Consider the following 20,322-nt stretch of genomic DNA (forward strand, 5'->3'; position numbering starts at 1 on the left):
CATTTGAGGTCTATTTTGGTGATCTCCACAGCATTGGCCCACACTGGCAGGGCTGAGGCAAAATAGTAAAATAAACCCCAAGGTGTGACCCCAATTTTGGAAACTGCACTCCTCAAGGTTTGTTTTTTTATTAGAAATCATTGCGCAGCGGATGGTGCAAAGTGAAATTTGCCATTTTCCACTGATATGCCATTTTAGTGCATAATATGTTGTGCAGTTTGTGCCACTGAAGACAAATATCTCAAACTGTTAAGCGGGTTCTCCCGGGTATGGCGATGCCAGATCTGTGGACGTAAACTGCTGTTTGGGTACGCTGTAGGGTTAAAAAGGGAGGGAGCGCCATTTGGCTTTTGGAGCGCAGATTTTGCTTGGTAGTTCTGTTTGGGATTTTGCTGGTATTTCAGTTTATAATGTGGGGTCATATGTAAGCTGTGCGGAGTACATCAGGCCATAATAATGCAGTAAATAAATAATAATCCGCAGATATGTGGCCAGTGTCACACTGATAAATGGCGCCCGATCTTATCCGCTTTTGGAACACTCAGCACATTTTGCATCGCCATATTCTGAGAGCCAGAACTTCTTTATTTTTTTTCTCCAGCGGAGCCGTGTGAGGGCTTATTTGTTGCGGGACAATCTGTAGATTTCATTGGTACCATGTTGGAAAAATAAGCATGGAAAAAGGTCTCCAAATAAAATTCTATTTTTCAGAGAACCATTTATCATAATAAACACAAAGCAATGATCTAGAAGATGTAAAAGTGCAGCTGAATACCGCAAGTACGTTCCCACACAAGAGACACTGAAAACATTTTCAAACGGAAAATCTGCAGCAGAATCGAAAAATAAAACATGTAATTCAGTCGCAGAAAGCAGTGCGTTTTTTGCTTCACATATTGTTGCGGAAAAGCTGCGGTTTTTTTCCCCAGCGGATTTAGTGTCTAGCATTGATTAGAGATACCAATATGTGCACCAGCGGATTTCCAGCAGTTTGTACTGCGTTTCCACTGCACAAACCACAACCAAAACAAAATGTATGCTCCCAATTAACCCCTTCAAGACCCAGCCTGTTTTGGCCTTGTGGACACAAATGATTTTTCCAAATCTGACATATTTCACTTTATGTGGTAATAACTTGGGAATGCTTTTACCTATCCAAGCGATTGAGTGTTTTCTCGTGACATATTGTACTTTAGGTTAGTGAAAAAATGTGGTCGATAAATTAAATATTTGTGGAAAAACTTCAAATTTTAGAAAAAATTTGCATTTTTCTAAATTTAAATGTATTTGCTTGTAAGACAGATAGTAATACCACACAAAATAGTTACTAGTTAACATTTCTCATATGTCTACTTTATGTTTGCATCATTTTTTGACCGTCCTTTTATTTTTCTAGGACTTTACAAGGCTTAGAACTTTATCAGCAATTTCTCATATTTTCAAGAAAGTTTCAAAAGGCCATTTTTTTCAGGGACTAGTTCAGTTCTGAAGTGGCTTTGAGGGCCTTATATATTAGAAAGTCCCAATAAATCACCCCATTTTAAAATCTGCACCCCTCAAAGTATTCAAAACCGCATTCAGAAAGTATTTGAACCCTTTAGGCGTTTCACAGGATTAAGGCAATGTAAAGGTGATATTTACAAATGAAATTTTTTCGGGCTGAAATTCATTTTTTTCTGTAACACAGAAGGTTTTTCCATACAAACGCAATCAATATTTATTGCCCAGATTCTGCAGTTTTTAGAAATATCCAACATGTGGCCCTAGACTCCTAATGGACTGAAACACCGGCCTCAGAAGCAAAGGAGCACCCAGTGGATTTTGGGGCCTCCTTTTTTTAGGAATATATTTTAGGCACCATGTCAGGTTTGAAGAGGTCTTGTGGTGCCTAAACAGTCATAACCCCCCCAAAAGTGACCCATTTTGGAAACTATACTTGAGACATTTTTTCTAGGGGTATATAGTTAGCATTTTGACCCCCAGTTTTTTTTTGCAGAATTTAGTGGAATTAGTCTGTGAAGATGAAAATCACCTTTTTTTCTGCAAAAACATAGAATTTTTTCATTTTTGCAAGGAATAAAGGAGAAAAAGCACCCCAACATTTGTAAAGCAATTTTTCCCGATTACGGCAATACCCCATATGGGGGTCATAATCTGCTGTTTGGCTACAGAGCAGAGCTCAGAAGTGAAGAAGCACCTTTTGGATTTTGGAGCGCAGATTTTGCTGGAATGGTTTTCGGTGCTATGTCAGGTTTGCAACGCCCTGGAGGGACCAAAACAGTGGAAACACCCCAAAAGTGACCCCATTTTGGAAACTATACCACTAAAGAAATTTTTCTAGGGGTATAGTTAGCATTTTGACCCCACAGCTTTTTTTTGTAGTATTTAGTGCAATTAGGCCGTGAAAATGACTATCAACATTTTTGTCCACTATAATGTTTAATTTTCACAAGGGATAAAAGAAAAAACTCCTCAACATTTGTAAAGCAATTTCTCCCAAGTACGGAAATACCCCATATGTGGTCATTAAATGGTTTTTTATTTAAAATTAATTATCCCTTTCAGGACGGATCTTTTTTTGCTTTTTCATTTTCGTTTTTCACTCCCCACCTTCCAAGAGCCATAACTTCTTTATTTTTGCATCAATATAGTAATGTGAGGGCTTATTGTTTGCGGGATGAGTTGTAGTTTCTATTGACACCATTTGAAGTACCATAAAATGTACTGGGAAACTGAAAAAAAAAATTGCGGGCTGAAATTGGAAAAAACTGATTCCGCCACTTTTTTTGGGGTTTTGTTTTTACGTCATTCACCGTGCGGTAAAAACGACAACTTTCGTTTTATTCTGCGTCTCAATAGGATTACGGTGATACCAAATTTATATAGTTTTTTTTATATTGTACTACTTTTACAAAGAAAATAATATTTGTTAAACAAAATAAATAACTGTTTTGTATCATCACATTCTGAGCCATAACTTTTTTTTGATTTTTTGGTCGATTGAGCAGTGTGAGGGCTTATTTTCGGCAGGACGAGCTGTAGCTTTTATTGGTACATACAACTTCTTGATCACTTATTAAATTTTTTTTTTTTAGAGGTAAGGTGACCAAAAAAAGTGATTTTTGCGGTTTAAATGCTTTATTTTTACGTTTACATTTTACTAAATTCTGCGGGTCGGTACGATTACAGCGATACCATATGTATATCGTTTTTTTTATGTTTTGCAGCGTTTGCACAATAAAGTTACGTCATATTCTGAGAGCCGTAACTTTTTTTTATTTTTTAGTTAAAAAAGCTATGGGAGAGCTTGTTTTTTTGCGGGACGGGTTGTAGTTTTTATTGGTACTATTTTGGGGTACCGACACAGTCACAGTCTCTGACAGTAAGTCTTCAAGGACCAGCCAGAGGCTGGTCCTCATAGGCTTCCATACATGGCAGACCCGGAGGCCGTTGTCTGGCCTCCCGATGCCATCACAAGCATCAGCAACCCCCACAATTGCATGGGAGCTGCCGAAGTGCCACAAACCCCCTAAATCGCAATCGATCGCCGCATTTAAGGTGTTAATTGCCAAAATCAGCGGCGATGACCTGCTGATCGGCAACACTGGACCTCCCGGTTCCCGATGCACACCTTGTCGCCGACAGTGTGCATCGGGAACGCCAGTGACTTCCTGTTACTCTGACAGGAAGCCAATCAGGACGAGCCGGAGGTTGGTCCTGATAGGCTTCCGTCCATGGCAGACACGGAGGCCATTGTTTAGCTTCCATTTGCCATGCTATCGGCAAACCCCGCGATTTCAGACCGGCATCTGCCGATATGCTAGAAACCCCTAAAATGCGGTGATCACAACCGATCACCGCGTTTAAGGGGTTAATTTGCCAGAATCAGAGGCAAAGGACCACTGGCCGGCAAGAGTGGAGTGTCAGCGACAGCTGACCTCCCCGTTCACACGGTCGCCGACAGTGTGCACCGGAAACAACTCAGTAACTATACGTCCTTGTACGGGAAGTAACCTCCCGCGACGACATATAGTTACTTACTCGTGCGGGTAGGGGTGCGGGTAGCGGCTATGGGCCAAACCTGCAGCATCTCCGCGCAGAACTCCGCAGAAGCGTAATTGAGTTGCACCGCAGAACACTTTTCTGTGGGTTTTTTTTCGCAGCGTGTAGCTGATATTTGCTAAACCTCATTCAGTTCACTGTAAATGCGCAGACAGACGATGTATCTTAATCCCTTCCCAACATTTGATGTATCCATATGTCACAGCCGGGTAGGGGAAAGTATGGAACAGGCTCACGGAGTGAACCCGCCCCACACGATGTGGGTGTCGGCTGTATGTTTCAGCCAACACTTCAGAGTAACGAGCGGAATCCCTCTCGTTTAACCTGTTAAATGCCACGGTCAATAGTGACTGCGGCATTTAAATAGTTGGACAGAGGGGCGACCCCCTCTAACAGCTCATCGCGCCCCTCGCAATACAAGGCCCCCAGGTCCGCCATCTTTGTGCTCCTACTAAGCTTAATAGAAGGGCTACAGGGCTTAACAGAAGACGGTCATAAAGACGATATACTGCAACACATTAGTATTGCAGTATATAGTGCAAGCGATCCAACGATCGCTGGTTAAAGTCCCCTTGGGGAACTAATAAAAAAAAATAATTAAAAAGTAAAAAAAAAAAAAAAAACCTTTTCCCCCCTAGAGCATAGTAAAAAAAATAAAAAATAAACATAATTGGTATCGCCGCATCCATAAAAGTCTGAACTATTACAATATATCATTATTTAACTCACACAGTGTACGCCGTAATTGTTTTTTTGTTTTTTTTAATTGTAAACATCAGAATCGCTATTTTTTGGTCACCTCATCTCCCACAAAAAAATGGAATAAAAAAAAAAAAATTATCAAAAAGTCGCATGTACCCCAAAATGGTATAATTAAAAACGACAGCTTATCCTGCAAAAAAATAAGCCCTCATAGCACATAAATCGACGGGAGAAAAAAAAAAAAAGTTATGGCTCTCAGAATTTAGCAACACAAAATAAATTTTATTTTTTACACTTGTTTTTTTACTTGTAAAAGTAGTAAAATATAGAAACTATATATATTTGGTATCGCCGTAATCATATTGACCCGCAGAATGAAGTTAACATGTTTTAGTTGCACAGTGAATTTTTTCCCCGTTTCCTAGTACATTATATGGCACAACAAATGGCGCTACGAAAAACTACAACTCGTCCTGCAAAAATCAAGCCCTCACTAGATCGACAGAAAAATGTAAAAAAAGTTATGGCTTTTGGAAGGTGGGGTAGGAAAAAACGAAAATTAAAAGTCAGAGGAAGGGGTTAAAGTTGATCATTTACGCATCCAGAATTTCTCCTCTAGAAATAGAAGAGAACTGAGATTAAAGTAGTTGTCTCGTTTAGAAAACCCCTTTTCATACACCCGATTAGGAAATTCTGGGTTAATAGCAGGGGGTCCACTGGTCAGTATCTCTCGACCAGAGTAGAGAGTGATTACAAAGAGCGTCTCTCGCTGTCCTGCATTACACAAACACATTGATACAGTGTAACGCTTAATTTCCCCTGTGGTGGCGCTGCAGAGAAATGGAACACTTACTGCCATAATTCCACACAGATTACAGCTGATCTCTGGGGGTCCCAGCAAGGAAAGGGTTTGTGATCTGCTTATTGGCAATAGACTTTTCTAACAAATAGAGATTGTCCAAAGAGGCGAACCCCTTTAAGGGTCAACTTGTTTTAGGCTTCAGAGCTGAAATCTCTTAGAATAATTTACTGGCATATTTTGCAGTATAGGAAGTGACAGCTTTACACCAGGCACTGTACAGTAATCTGAAAAAGGAAAACATTTTCAGTCTGCATTAAAGACAAAGCTGTTGGGCTGGGTTCGCACAGTGTGGTCAAAACGCTAAACTACGTCTCCCCAACTTTGCAATTGCAACAAAAAGCTGCAGTTTTGGCCAAAAAATACATTTTGGCCACACGATGTGAATGACAAGCTTGTTGACTGTTTGCAATAAACAACCAGCAGGATTGTGAATGCAGCTGTAGATATAAAACCATGCATTTATCTCAAGACCAGTCCAATATAAATAATGCAATATATTTACAAAGCTTCTCTACTTTTTCTGTAGATTTGAGGTTATGTACCCCCTACTGTAGAGTCAACGAAATTACATGTTTCATACAAGTTACTAATCTGTAAACTGAGGAGACTTCCAAATTCCTTAGCAGTTTATAGTAGAAGGTAGTCTATTATTCCTTCGAATACACACTTCAGCTGCTGCAGAACCTCCCCCTTCCACCCCTTTTAATCAAAAACAGGAGCTTCATATAAATCAAGGATTGGATAAGTAGGATCAGTTTATATTCAAAAGGTGTATGGTGGGTATTCCCATCTCAGGGTGTGCCTCCATACAGTGCTCGACGGGTTCCTTTGCCCTCAAAATCTAGCCAAAATGTCTCTCGGAGTTTGCCATATTATGCCCCTATCTCCAGACCGTGAAAGTTTATTCCCCCACATCATTCGAATAGTCTTAAAAAGCAAATATCTGTATGTTACCAAAATGAAAAGGCAGCTGAGGCAGACTCACTCAAAAAAGGAAAAAAGCGGCCAGGAATGACGACTCGCAAAAAGAAAACCGCTAGTAAGGTGGAAAAGTCTAAAAAAGGAGGGTGACATGAACAGCGCTATGTAAATTATTTTTCAATTTATTTTTTAATAAAATTGCCCCACCTTAGGCAGGCACCTAGCCTTGTTCTCAAACTTTGTGTAGCTAGCACATTGTCCCTGGAAAAAATTGTTCTAAGAGTTACAGTGAATAACAAAATCGCACAAATCTAAAAAAATTCTAGGGAGATAAGATGAATAAAAGGCTAGCGCTAGGGACAGGTAGGGTAACAAAAACCAATAAGGGACACCAAGAAATGTTTTATGGTATGCTCGATCCAAAGTCCAGCTCAGTGTCTCTCCCTCATGGACCGTTCTGATGATACAAATTTCATCATCATTTGGTTCACTGAACAACTTCCATGAATAGGACGGAGCACCAAAAACACACAAAAAAGTAACAGTCAACATCTTTAATAAACGTAGTTTGATATAAAAATAGTGTTTATATGAATATATAAATCTTCAGGGGAACCAATCACTATGACCGGCAGCTGTAGATAAAAGCATTTAAAGTATGCCTAACCTGTATTTATATCAACTAAAGTCCAAGGTCCTGGGGGATGGGGGACGGGAAGGGTAAATGGGTACAGGCATTTCTTTTTAAACTCTGAAGAGCACTGTTGGAATTTGTACAATGGGCACAATGAACTGGGTTCACATATAATCAGTTGTGTCCGGCCAGTTGGTTTAGCGATGACAAAGCTGTGAACTGGTCCGCAAGCAGCGTCTGTCCGGCGCACGGAGACATCGGGCATCACAACTGATGAATAAGATGCCAAAAGTGCTCCCATAGGAAAGCATGGGCTCAGTGGGCACGGGCATCGTTTCTATACCACGTCTGAGGAAAACAAAAGCGTAACACCAGACATAGGTGAAGAGGGCCTAAAAGTTGACTACAATTTGGAATCTATAAAATGTTAAATGAAGATCTGCTTGTGTCTGGACTATAAGACGGTGGGTGAGATTTACCGTGTATATTAATGTTTAATCTAATACAATTTACAGGATTTCTTACATCACCAAATTTAGAAACCACGATAAGAAAAACATCCCACAAGTAAAAATCTCCTGCCTGCCTTAAAAGTATCTGAAGAGTCCACTTGTAGCTATAGAGCACAGCCCGTAGTGTGATATAAGCCATAAAGTCATTCAGCAGAGCTGGAGGTTACACCAGGAGGATGTACGCGCCATCACGTTAGTCAGAACCTCGCGGAGAGAAAAGATCACCTTGTACGCCAGAATTCTACATGTAATTAGACACATTGACATCTCCAGCACTGCAAATATCATCTCCACCCATACAACCCCCTCCAGTGCCGGGTATAATAAACACGTTTCTCCGCAGGACTCACATCTGAAGTGATTACTTTCTAGAAGAAAGCAGGCAGTCAATATCTTGTATGGCTTTTGATGTTTTCTTCAGAATAGACTCTATATTCATTTCAGCGATGCCGTCTTGCCCGCTACCAGCATTATCTAGCCGACCAGGAAGTTTAATATCATGTCTGTGACTCTGTGTGCTGCTGCTGCTCTCCGAAAGAACTGTACGTATACGTTAAGGATAGAATGGAAAGAAAACTGAAGATAAAGTCATGTTCTCAATGGCTACAACATGAAACTAAAATCATTGCAGTAACATTGCATTACGGCTCAGTTTACACCTGGTCTGGCCACATTGTCTATGGCCGGATGGTAATGGGCACCAGTGGGAATCACTAGTGACGTGAACAAAGGGGCCCCCTGAGCATCGTGCCCCATCACCATTAGACTCGGAGATCTGCAAATGAAATATTGATGGTGCTCCGTCATAGTGTGACTGCTAGTGTTATGGGCGGGGGTCACTGCAGATTCTAAAACAAGGGGAATGGGGAGCCTCATATGAGTCACTGATTTTTAAAAAGAGGTTCTGCAGCAGTGGCAGTGCGTAATATACTGTAATGTTAAAGTGCTGCTGCGGAATACTGTACTGTACACTTACACTACTGAGCAGAACAGGACACTTCATATCAGTCTATAAGTGCATTAATAACCAACATGGAGCTCCCCCATAGGCTATGTTCACACATCATAATTTGTTGCAAATTTTTAAGCCAAAATCAGAAGTGGATCTAGGAAGGAGGGAGTATAAATTCTTCCTTTAGATTTCCTATTCCTTTTGAAACCACTTCTGGCTTTGGCTCAAAAATCTGCGATAATATCTGCACCAAAACGCGATGTGTGAACATAACGTTACGCTTCAAAAATTGTTCATTATTCTGATCACAGAACTCCAGACTGCCAACGCTTATAGTTTACAGGATGGGGTACATGTGCCCCTTGAATAAAAACACAACCTATTACCACATTGACAGGTAAAAAGCAGCTGCTATTAAAGGATACAGTTAAATCTCTGAATCTTCTCAAGTTCACGTGCCACAGCCCTAGATAAAAACAAAAACACCACACCTTTATACAAAAGAACTATAGCCATCTCGTAGTCTCTAGTGCTTCCCAAAACAAAATACATTTTGTAAAATGACCGCAAAAAAAAACCAAAATGTAAACATTTTTTTAAAAAAAAATCAGCCAGTTGTATTGATCATTTCTAACATAGGCATAAAAATACACTGGAAATTAAGTTATGCGTTTTTTTTTTCTAAATATGCAAAGGAGGCTATACTAGACAAGTGGGAGGTAACAGCAGCGATTCTCCTGAGGCGGAGCCTCCTCACAGCCGCTGTCCTATCAGCATGAAGCTGCTTCACACAGTGTGAGAGACTGAGGCTGGAGGGAAGGGGAATCACTTCAAATAGTCATATCTCCGACTGTGGACCACCAAGGACAGAGATTCCGGCGGCATATGAAAGAGATAGTAAATCGCAGCTCTATTTGTGAAACAACCAGAGATATCTCCAGTTGAAAACACAGTTGAGAATAGAAGCTGCATACTATATGATCACGCTGTGTTGTGGGCTGGGAAGAGGAGAACTGTATGACGCGGATTGGACAGGTTCATACAAAAAACCATTACACGGTCCAGAGTGAAAAGAAAGAGTCACCTCCCATTTGGCAAGTATAGCCACATTATCATATTTAGAAAATTGCTCATAAACTTTGCAAATAATAAAGGTTTTTGGGAAAAAATAAAAAAAATCACACTGTAGTTATCAGCATCATAGCACCTATTAGATTAGTTAGGAGATAGGGCATTAATAAACTAGTGACAGATCCTCTTTAAATAAAATCAGGTTTTCGCCATGGGGGGTGGGGAGGGGATTCCTGTTTTATGGTTTGTAACACATGCTGCTTTTTGATTATGTGGCGTCAAATGGGTATTAACCCCTTCCCGACATTTGACGTACATGTACGTCATGGAAAGCATTGACTTCCCGCAAAATGCCGTACATGTACGTCAAATGTTTGGCACCGGCTCAGAAACTGAGTCGGTGCCATCATCACCGGATCTCAGCTGTATCTTACAGCTGACATCCGACTGTAACGGCGGGGACCGAAATTAGCTTCGATCCCCGCCATTAACCCCTTAAGTGCAGCGCTCAAACGCGATCGCTGCACTTAAGGTGTTTGCAGCTCATCGGAGTCCCAGCAATGAAATTGCCGGGGTTCCGGTGGCTGCAATGGCAACCGGAGGCCTAATACTGGCCTCCCGGTCTGCCTAGCACCGAAGCCGGTCAAGATCCGCCCGGCGGCGGAGCCTGATCGGCTTCCGTAGCTGCCGGCAAGATGGCGCCGGGTCAGGAGCTGATCCGGCGTCATCAGCGGTGGAAGTCAGCTGTACTGTACAGCTGACATCCACCTGTAACTGCAGGAACCGGAGCTAGCTCCGATCCCTGCCATTAACCCCTTCGATGCAGCAATCGAAAGCGATTGCTGCATCGTAGCGGTTACTAGCAGATCGCCAGCCCTGACAGGCAATCGGGACTGGCGACTGCTGTTATGGCAACAGGAGACACAATGGTCTCCTGCTCTGCCATTACGGAAGCCTATTAGGCCCCGCCGGGAGGCGAAGCCTAATCGGCTTGCTGTCAGTGAATGACTGACAGATCTAATACATTGCATTACATAGGTAGTGCAATGTATTAGAAAAAAAAAAATCTAACCGTTGGACCTTCAAGTCCCCTAGTGGGACTTGAAGAAAAGTGTAAAAAAAGTATAAAAAAGTGTAAAAAAAGTGCAAAAAATAAAAGTTTGAAAACAATAAAAGTTTCAAGTAATCAAATAAAACACAATCCCCCTTTTACTCTTATCAAGTCCTTTATTATTGAGAAATAATAATAAACCATATGTATTTGGTATCGCCACGACCGTAACGACCTGAGGTATCAAAATATTGTATTATTTATTGCACGCGGTGAACAGCGTAAAAAAAACCGTAAAAAACGTTACCAGAGTTTGTTTTTCAGTCACTTTGCCCTACAAATATTAGAATAAAAAGTGATCAAAAAGTCGCACGTATCCAAAAATGGTACCTATAAAAACTATAGCTCGTCCCGCAAAAAACAAGCCCTCATACACCTCCGTCGACAAAAAAATTAAAACGTTATGGTTCTCACAACTTTGCGACAGAAAAAAAATACATTCTTTTTACAAAAGTAATTTTATTGTGAAAAAAGTTGTAAAACATAAAAAAATGCTATAAATTAGGTATCGCCAGAATCGTACTGACCCACAGAATAAAGTTAACATGTAGTTTATAACGCATGGTGAACGCTGTATAAAAAAAACGAAAAAAGCTGTGCCAGAATTGCGTTTTTTTGTTTACCTGGCATCCCAAAAAATAGGATAAAAGGTGATCAAAAAGTCACATGTACCCCAAAATGGTACCAATAATAACTACAGCTCGTCCCGCAACAAACCAGCCCTCATACCGCTACGTCTATGAAAAATAAAATTAGTTATGGCTCCAATAAGTCAGGAAATAAAAAAATATGGGGGGAACATTTCTTCAGTTTGAAGAGGCGATTTATCAAGGACCTAAAATTAGGGAACCAGGAAAGGGAGGGCCCAAACATATCCGCTGGAAGCGACGGTGCCCGTATTATACCAGGACAACACTTCCTAGCAAAATTCCCCAAACTACAAAGGTGCCGAGTGTGGACCAAAAGGGGGATAAGAAATTACACCATTTATCAGTGCGACACTGGCCTGTGCGGAAAGGATTGCTTCACAGCGTAACACACATCTATGGATTATTAATTTTTTTTCATACCACCTGACTATGCCCCTTATATACTCCGCCCCGCTTACATGTACCCCCACATTATAAAACACCAGCAATACTCAAAAAATTTAGTACCAAGCAAAATCCGCTCTCCAAAAGCCAAATGGTGCTCCCTCGGCTCTGAACCCTACAGCGTGCCCAAACAGCAGTTTCCTTCAACATATATGGCATCGTCATACCCGGGAGAACCCTTTTAACAATTTTTGAGGTGTGTGTCTCCAGTGTCATAAGCTTGGCATGACATATTTGCCACTGAATGGCATATCTAGGGAAAAATATAAATTTTTAATTTGCACCATCCGCAGTGCATTCATTTATGGAAAAGACCTGTGGGGTGAAAATGCTCACTACACCTCTTAATAAATGCCTTGAGGGGTGCAGTTTCCATAATGGGGTCACTTCTCAGGGGTTTCTTTTTATTATTTCACATCTGAGCCTCTGCAGTTGTGAACCAATACTTTGTAAATCGCCAAATTAGGCCTCCACTTCGCATGGTACTCTTCACTCCTGAGCCCTGTCATATGTCCAGGCAAAAGATTAGGGCCACACGTAGGGTGTTTCTAAAACCGGGAAACACTGCATAATAATTAGAGGGCTGTCTTGTTATGGTGGCACAAGCCGGGCACCACATATTGGCATATCTATGGAAGAAAATCCCATTTTCACTCTGCAACATCGAGTGAACACTAATTTCTACAAAACACCTGCAGGGTTAAAATGCTCACTACACCCCTTGGTAAATGCATTGAGGGGTGTCGTTTCCAAAATGGGGTCACTTCTGGGGGGTTTCCACTGTTTTGGGCCCACAGGCGCCCAGAAACCAATCCAACAACATCTGCACTCCAAATGGCGGTCCTTTCCTTCTGAGCCCTGCCGTTTGCCCAAACAGCAGTTTATGACCACATATGGGGTATTGCCGTACTCGGGAGAAATTGCTTTACAAATTTTGGGTTCTTTTTTTCCTTTATTTGTTGAGAAAATGAAAAAATTTGCGCTAAAGCTACGTCTTATTGAAGAAAAAGGACTGTTTTTATTTTCACTGCCTAATTCTAATAAATTCTATGAAACGTCTGTGGGGTCAAAATGCTTACTACACCCCTAGATGAATTCCTCAAGAGGTGTAGTTTCCTAAATGGAGTCCCTTTTTGGGCGTTTTCATTGTTTTGTCCCCTCAGGGGCTTTGCAAATGTGACATGGCCTCCGCAAACCATTCCTGCTAAATGTGATCTCAAAAAGCCAAATAGTGCTGTTTCCCTTCTAAGCCCTGCCGTGTGTCCAAACAGCCGTTTATTACCACATGTGGGGTATTGTTTTACTCGGGAGAAATTGCTTTACAAATTTTGTGGTGCTTTTTCTCCTTCAGTCCTTCTGGAAATGAGAAAAAATTAGCTAAACCTAGATTTTTTTTGAAAAAATGTAGATTATTATTTTTAGGGCCTACTTCCAATATTTTCTGCAAAAAAAGTGTGGGGTCAAATCGCTCACTATACCCCTAGATAATTTCCTCAATGGGTGTAGTCTCCAAAATGGGGTCACTTGTGGGGGGTTTCCACTGTTTTGTCCCCTCAGGGGCTTCGTAAATGTGACATGGCCTCCGCAAACCATTCCTGCTAAATGTGAACTCCAAAAGCCAAATGGCGCTCTTTCCCTTCTAAGCCCTGCCGTGTGTCCAAACAGCCGTTTATTACCACATGTGGGGTATTGTTTTACTCGGGAGAAATTGCTTTACAAATTTTGTGGTGCTTTTTCTCCTTCAGTCCTTCTGGAAATGAGAAAAAATTAGCTAAACCTAGATTTTTTTTGAAAAAATGTAGATTATTATTTTTAGGGCCTACTTCCAATATTTTCTGCAAAAAAAGTGTGGGGTCAAATCGCTCACTATACCCCTAGATAATTTCCTCAATGGGTGTAGTCTCCAAAATGGGGTCACTTGTGGGGGGTTTCCACTGTTTTGTCCCCTCAGGGGCTTCGTAAATGTGACATGGCCTCCGCAAACCATTCCTGCTAAATGTGAACTCCAAAAGCCAAATGGCGCTCTTTCCCTTCTAAGCCCTGCCGTGTCTCCAAACAACCGTTTATTACCACATGTGGGGTATTGTTTTACTCGGGAGAAATTGCTTTACAAATTTTACGGTGCTTTTTCTCCTTCAGTCCTTGTGGAAATGAGAATAAATTAGCTAAACCTACATTTTCTTTGAAAAAATTTAGATTATCATTTTCACAGCCTACTTCCAATAATTTATGCAAAAAACCTGTGGGGTCAAAACGCTCACTATACCCCTAGATAATTTCCTCAATGGGTGTAGTTTCCTAAATGGAGTCCCTTTTTGGGCGTTTTCATTGTTTTGTCCCCTCAGGGGCTTTGCAAATGTGACATGGCCTCCGCAAACCATTCCTGCTAAATGTGATCTCAAAAAGCCAAATAGTGCTGTTTCCCTTCTAAGCCCTGCCGTGTGTCCAAACAGCCGTTTATTACCACATGTGGGGTATTGTTTTACTCGGGAGAAATTGCTTTACAAATTTTGCGATGCTTTTTCTCCATTAGTCCTTGTGGAAATGAGAAAAAAAATCGCTAAACCTACATTTTCTTTGAAGAAATGTTGATTTTAATTTTCACGGCCTACTTCCAATAATTTCTGTAAAAAACCTGTGCGGTCAAAATGCTCACTACACCCCTAGATAATTTCCTTGAGGTGTCTAGTTTCCCAGATGGGGTCACTTTTGGTGGATTTTCACTGTTTTGGCACCGCAAGAGCCCTTCAAACCTGACATGGTGCCTAAAATATATTCTAACAAAAATAAGGCCCCAAAATCCACTAGGTGTTCCTTTGCTTCTGAGGCCGGTGCTTCAGTCCAGTAGCACGCTACGGCCACATGTGGGATATTTCCTAAAACTGCAGAAACTGGGCAACAAATATTGAGTTGAATTTCTCTGGTAAAACCTTCTGTGTTATAAAAAAAATTGTATTAAAAATTTATTTCTGCAAAAAAATATGAAATTTGTAAATTTCACCTCTACTTTGCTTTAATTCCTGTGAAATGTGTAAAGGGTTAAGACATTTTCTAAATGCTGTTTTGAATACTTTGAGGGGTGAAGTTTTTAAAATGGGGTGACTTTTTGGGGGTTTCTAATATATAAGGCCCTCAAAACCACTTCACAACTGAACTGGCCCCTGTAAAAATAGCCTTTTGAAATTTTCTTGAAAATGTGAGAAATTGCTGCTAAAGTTCTAAGCCTTGTGAGGTCATAGAAAAATAAAAGGATGTTCAAAAAACGATGCCAATCTAAAGTAGACATATGGGGGATGTTAATTAGCAACAATTTTGTGTGGTATTACTGCCTGTCTTACAAGCAGATACATTTAAATTGAGAAAAATGCTAATTTTTGCAATTTTTCACTATATTTTCGTGTTTTTCACAATTAAATACTGAATGTATCGACCAAATTTTACCACTATCTTAAAGTCCAATGTGTCACGAGAAAACAATCTCAGAATCGCCCGGATAGGTGAAAGCATTTCAACGTTATTACCACATAAAGTGAAACATGTCAGATTTGAAAAATGAGGCTCTGTCAGGAAGGTCAAAAGTGGCTAAAGAGGGAAGGGGTTAAAAGTTGTGGGATTTAAAAAATATATATATACCTAGTTATGTTTACTAGGAAAGCAGAGTCACAAGCCTATAGGTAGGCAGCTTTTTTATACAGGATTGTAAGAAAGCTGGGTGACAACCAACATGGCCATCATTACAGCTCCCATAGGGGTAGTCACTTGGCTTTCCAAATAACGTATCCAACTAATAAACAGATGAACAGATATTTTTGACAGAAGAGAAACATTGAGGATTTATTTTTGTTTAGGGTGGAAATGTTCAGGGCAGATACCCAATATAGAATGTAAGTGTGTATAGGGAGTCAAATAATAGTACACATTGATTAAAGTAACCCGTACATGACTGTTAAATCTGAAAAGAAAAAAACACACTTAAAAGGTAATGTGTTGCTAGAAATTATTTTCTTTTTTTTCCAGTTAAACAGTTAGTATTTAAGTGATTAAACATTGTTTTAATTTTTTCACAAGTCAGGAAATATTATAAATTAGATTCTAATTTATAACATTTCCATGTGCTGGTCACTAGATGGAGCAATTCCCAAAATTGCAGCATTGGCAATGTGGTAAAGCAACCTCATTGCTTTATGCTGCAAATTTGGTGTAGACACACACGCTCTAGTGTGCTCACACAATCCCCCCTCCCTTATCCTGGCTTGTGCCAGGAGAAGGAGGTGGTTGAATCTTCTAATCCTCCTACACTGTGCATTCGCTCAGAAAATGGCGGCACACAGTGTAGGAGGATTAGATACAGTGGTAATCAGACAGTATAACACAAACATAATACACACATCACATACACAAACATAACTTACCTGCTGCTGCCTCCATCCTACTCCTCGCGTCTTCGCTGCCTGGAACATATGTCCGGAAGCCGCGACCGGAAGTAGTCATCTTACTGTCCGGCCGCGGCTTCCGGTCCACATGAAAATGGCGCCGGATGTCGCTCTGCAGAAGACCTTCCGTTTGGACTGAGTCGGAGCGGCGCATGCGCCGTTCCCACACAGACAGCGTACACTATAGTGAATGGAACGGCTCCCGTTCGCATTCTCTATGGGGATGTATGTGCCGTATTCCATCTCTGTATATGTCGTTAATCATAGTGAAGTAAAAGTAAGAAAAAAGAAAAAACACAAAAACACAAATAACTAAAATTTATTTTAATGACATACTAAAAGCAAATTTATATAAAAAAAAAAAATTTTTCGCGACACCTTCCCGTTAACACTATTTCTCAAAGGCTATGTTCACATACAAAAATAATCTGCATTGTGACTCTGCACTATCCTTGTGCAGACTGATGAAGATTTCACGGTTTGTAATGGGGAGGATGAAATCCGCCACCTCGCTTGAGCAGAATAGAGGGGGGATGGAAAGCAGCTGATGAGCATGTGGCATAACGTTTCTTCTACCTGTCAGCCCTCCGATATCCAGAATAGCAAGCATCATGTTACCTGTTTAATAATGCCTAGGAGTCATGGGAGGGGAAATGTGACACACCGGGGGAGAGATCTGCTCATGCTGCCAGCTCTAGATCGGCAGTTCTTAATGCATCCACTAGCAATCACTGACTTCTGTTGGATCCTCATTTAACCCCTTCAAGACCCAGCCTGTTTTGGCCTTCAGGACACATATGATTTTTTCAAATCGGATGTGTGTTACTTTATGTGGTAATAACATTGGAATGCTTTTACTTATCCAAGTGATTCTGAGATTGTTTTCTCGTGACATGTTGTACTTTATGTTAGTGAAAAAATGTGGTCGATAATTTCAGTATTAATTTCGGAAAAACACCAAAATTTAGAAAAAAATTAGAATTTTTCTAAATTTAAACGTATCTGCTTGTAAAACAGATAGTAATACCACGCAAAACAGTTACTAGTTAACATTTCCCATATGTCTACTATATGTTTGCATCATTTTTTGAACGTTCTTTTATTTTTCTAGGCCGTTACAAGGCTTAGAACTTTAGCAGCAATTTCTCATATTTTTTCAGGGACCAGTTCAGTTCTGAAGTGACTTTGAGGGCGTTATATATTAGAAAATCCCTTTTTGAAAACTGCACCCCTCAAGGTATTTGAATCAGCATTCACAAAGTGTTTTAGGCGTTTCACAGGAATTCAAGCAAAGTAGAGGTGAAATTTACAAATTTTATTTTTTTTGCCGAAATTCATTTCTGAAACATTTTTTTTTGTAACAGGTTTTACCCGAGAAACGCAACTAAAAATGTATTGCCCAGATTCTGCAGATTTTAGAAATATCCCACATGAGGCCCTAGTGCGCTAATGGACTGAAGCACCGGCCTCAGAAGCAAAGGAGCACCTAGAGGATTTTGGGCCTCCTTTTTTTTAAAATATATTTTAGGCACCGTGTCCGGTTTGAAGAGGCCTTGTGTGCCAAAACAGTGGAAACAGCCCAAAAGTGACCCCATTATGGAAACTACACCCCTCGAGGAATTTATCTAGGCGTATAGTTAGCATTTTGACCACACAAGTTTTTCACTAAATATATTGGAATTAGTCTGTAAAAATAAAAATCTACTGTTTTTCTGAAAAACATAGAAATTTTTAATATTTACAAGGAATAACGAAGAAAATGCACCCCAATATTTGTAAAGCAATGTCTCCCGATTACGGCAATACCCCATATGTGGTAATAAACTGCTGATTGGACCCACAGCAAGGCAAAGAAGGGAAGGAGCGCCATTTGGATTTCGGAGCACAGATTTTGCTGGATTGGTTTTTGGTGCCATGTCGCATTTGCAACACCCATGAGGGACCAAAACGGTGGAAACCCCCAAAGTGACCCCATTTTGGAAACACCCCTCAAGGAATTTTTCTAGGGGTATAGTGAGCATTTAGACCCCACGGGTCTTTTGCAGAATTTATCAGGGTATGTTCACACGAGGGCGTCCGTAACGGCTGAAATTACGGCGATGTTTCAGCCTGAAAACATCCCCGTAATTTCAGCCGTAACGGCATGTGCAGGCGCTTGAACGCCGCGTCAATTACGGGCGTAATTAGCGCTGCTATTCATTGGAGTCAATGAATAACGGCTCCAATTACGGCCAAAGAAGTGACAGGTCACTTCTTTGACGCGGGCGTCTATTTACGCGCCGTCTTTTGACAGCGGCGCGTAAATTACGCCTCGTGTGAACAGACAAACGTCTGCCCATTGCTTTCAATGGGCAGATGTTTGTCAGCGCTATTGAGGCGCTATTTTCAGACGTAATTCGGGGCAAAAACGCCCGAATTACGTCCGTAAATAGGCCGTGTGAACATACCCTTAGAATTAGGCCGCGATTATTTTCCACAAAAATGTTGAATTTTCTCACTTTCACAAGGGATAAAGGAGAAAAAAAACACAACCAATTTTTGTAAAGCAATTTCTCCCGTGTATGGAAATACCCCACATGTGGTCATAATTTTTTTTCATTAGAAATGAATTAACCCTTTCAGGACTGATTTTTTTTTTGCTTTCTTATTTTCGTTTTTCACTCCCCGCCTTCCAAGAGCCATAACTTTTTTCTTTTTCCGTCAGTAGAGTGGTGTGAGGGCTTATTTCTTGCGTGAGGAGTTGTAGTTGACACCATTTAAAGTGCCATAAAATGTACTGGGAAACGGAAAACAAATTCTTGGCGGGCTGATCTAGGGAAAAAAGATCCGATTCCACTTTTGGGGTTTTCGTTTTTACAGTTTTCGCCGTGCATTAAAAACAAAAACTTTACTTTATTCTGCGGCTCAATACAATTACGGTGATACCAAATTGATATCGTTTTTTTTTTTAAATTATACTAATTTTACAAAAAAAAAAATCTAATTGTTAAAATAAAAATGGTTTTGTTTCACCACATTCTGAGAGCCGAAACTTTTTTATTTTTCGGTTGATTGATCAGTGGGAGGTCTTATTTTTTGCGGGACGAGTTGTAGTTTTTATTGGTACCATTTTTTGGTACATATAAAGTGATCCAAAAGTTGTATTTCATTTTTTTTTTTTTGAGAGCTAAAAAAAAACCCCCCAAAAAAACCCAGTGATTTTGGTGGTTTAAATTATTTACGTTTTTTACGGTGTTCACCGTGCGAGTTAAATAATGGTATATTGTAATAGTTCGGCCTTTTACGGACGTAGCGAATCCAATTTTGATTATTTTTTACATTACTTTAAAAGAAAAATGGGAAAAGGGAGGTTTTTTAACTTTAAACTTTTTTCTGTCTCACTACTAATAACTAATTCTTCTACACATTTTATTAGTCCCCTTAGGGGACTTGAACCAGCGATCATTGGATCGCTGGTACAATATGCTGCAATACTAATGCATTGCAGTATATGGTTATTTTTACAGGTTTCTGTAACAGCACGATCGCTGTTGCTGTCCGTTAGTCCCGGGTGTCAGCTGTAATACACAGCTGACACCAGGAGCGTATGGAGCAGGCTCAGCACGTGAGCCCGCTACCATACATCACCCCCCACACCAGGACGGGCTATTAAGTCAGTGCGCAAAGTGGTTAATGCACAGCGGATGGTGTGAATATTGCAATTTTCCACCGATATGCCATTTTAGTGCATAATATGTCGTGCCCAGTTTGTGCCACTGAAGACAAATACCTCATAACGTTAAGCGGGTTCTCCCGGGTATGGCGATGTCATATATGTGGGCGCAAACTGCTGTTTAGGCACGCTGTAGGGCTCAGAAGGGAGGGAGTGGCATTTGGTTTTTGGTGCGCAGATTTAGCTTGGTGGTAGTTCTGTTTGGGGTTTTGCTGGTATTTCAGTTTATGATGTGGTGGCATATGTAATCTGTGCG

General features: G+C 40.5%; 1 protein-coding gene across 1 annotated transcript in view; it reads right to left on the reverse strand.

Annotated features, from left to right (window-relative positions):
* Nucleotides 1-7,086: 7,086 nt before the first annotated feature.
* The window catches only part of C1H5orf34 (chromosome 1 C5orf34 homolog), a 46,609-nt gene continuing 33,373 nt past the window's right edge, over nt 7,087-20,322 (reverse strand). The window contains exons 11-12 of the mRNA XM_075854905.1: nt 9,071-9,111; nt 7,087-8,233 (exon numbers count right to left, since the gene is read on the reverse strand). Coding sequence (XP_075711020.1) covers nt 8,055-8,233; nt 9,071-9,111 — 220 coding nt within the window. The 3' untranslated portion in view covers nt 7,087-8,054. The remainder of the gene's footprint in view (nt 8,234-9,070; nt 9,112-20,322) is intronic.

This window comes from Rhinoderma darwinii, chromosome 1, assembly GCF_050947455.1.
Source record: "Rhinoderma darwinii isolate aRhiDar2 chromosome 1, aRhiDar2.hap1, whole genome shotgun sequence".
In the NCBI taxonomy this organism is placed as follows: Eukaryota; Metazoa; Chordata; class Amphibia; order Anura; family Rhinodermatidae; genus Rhinoderma; species Rhinoderma darwinii.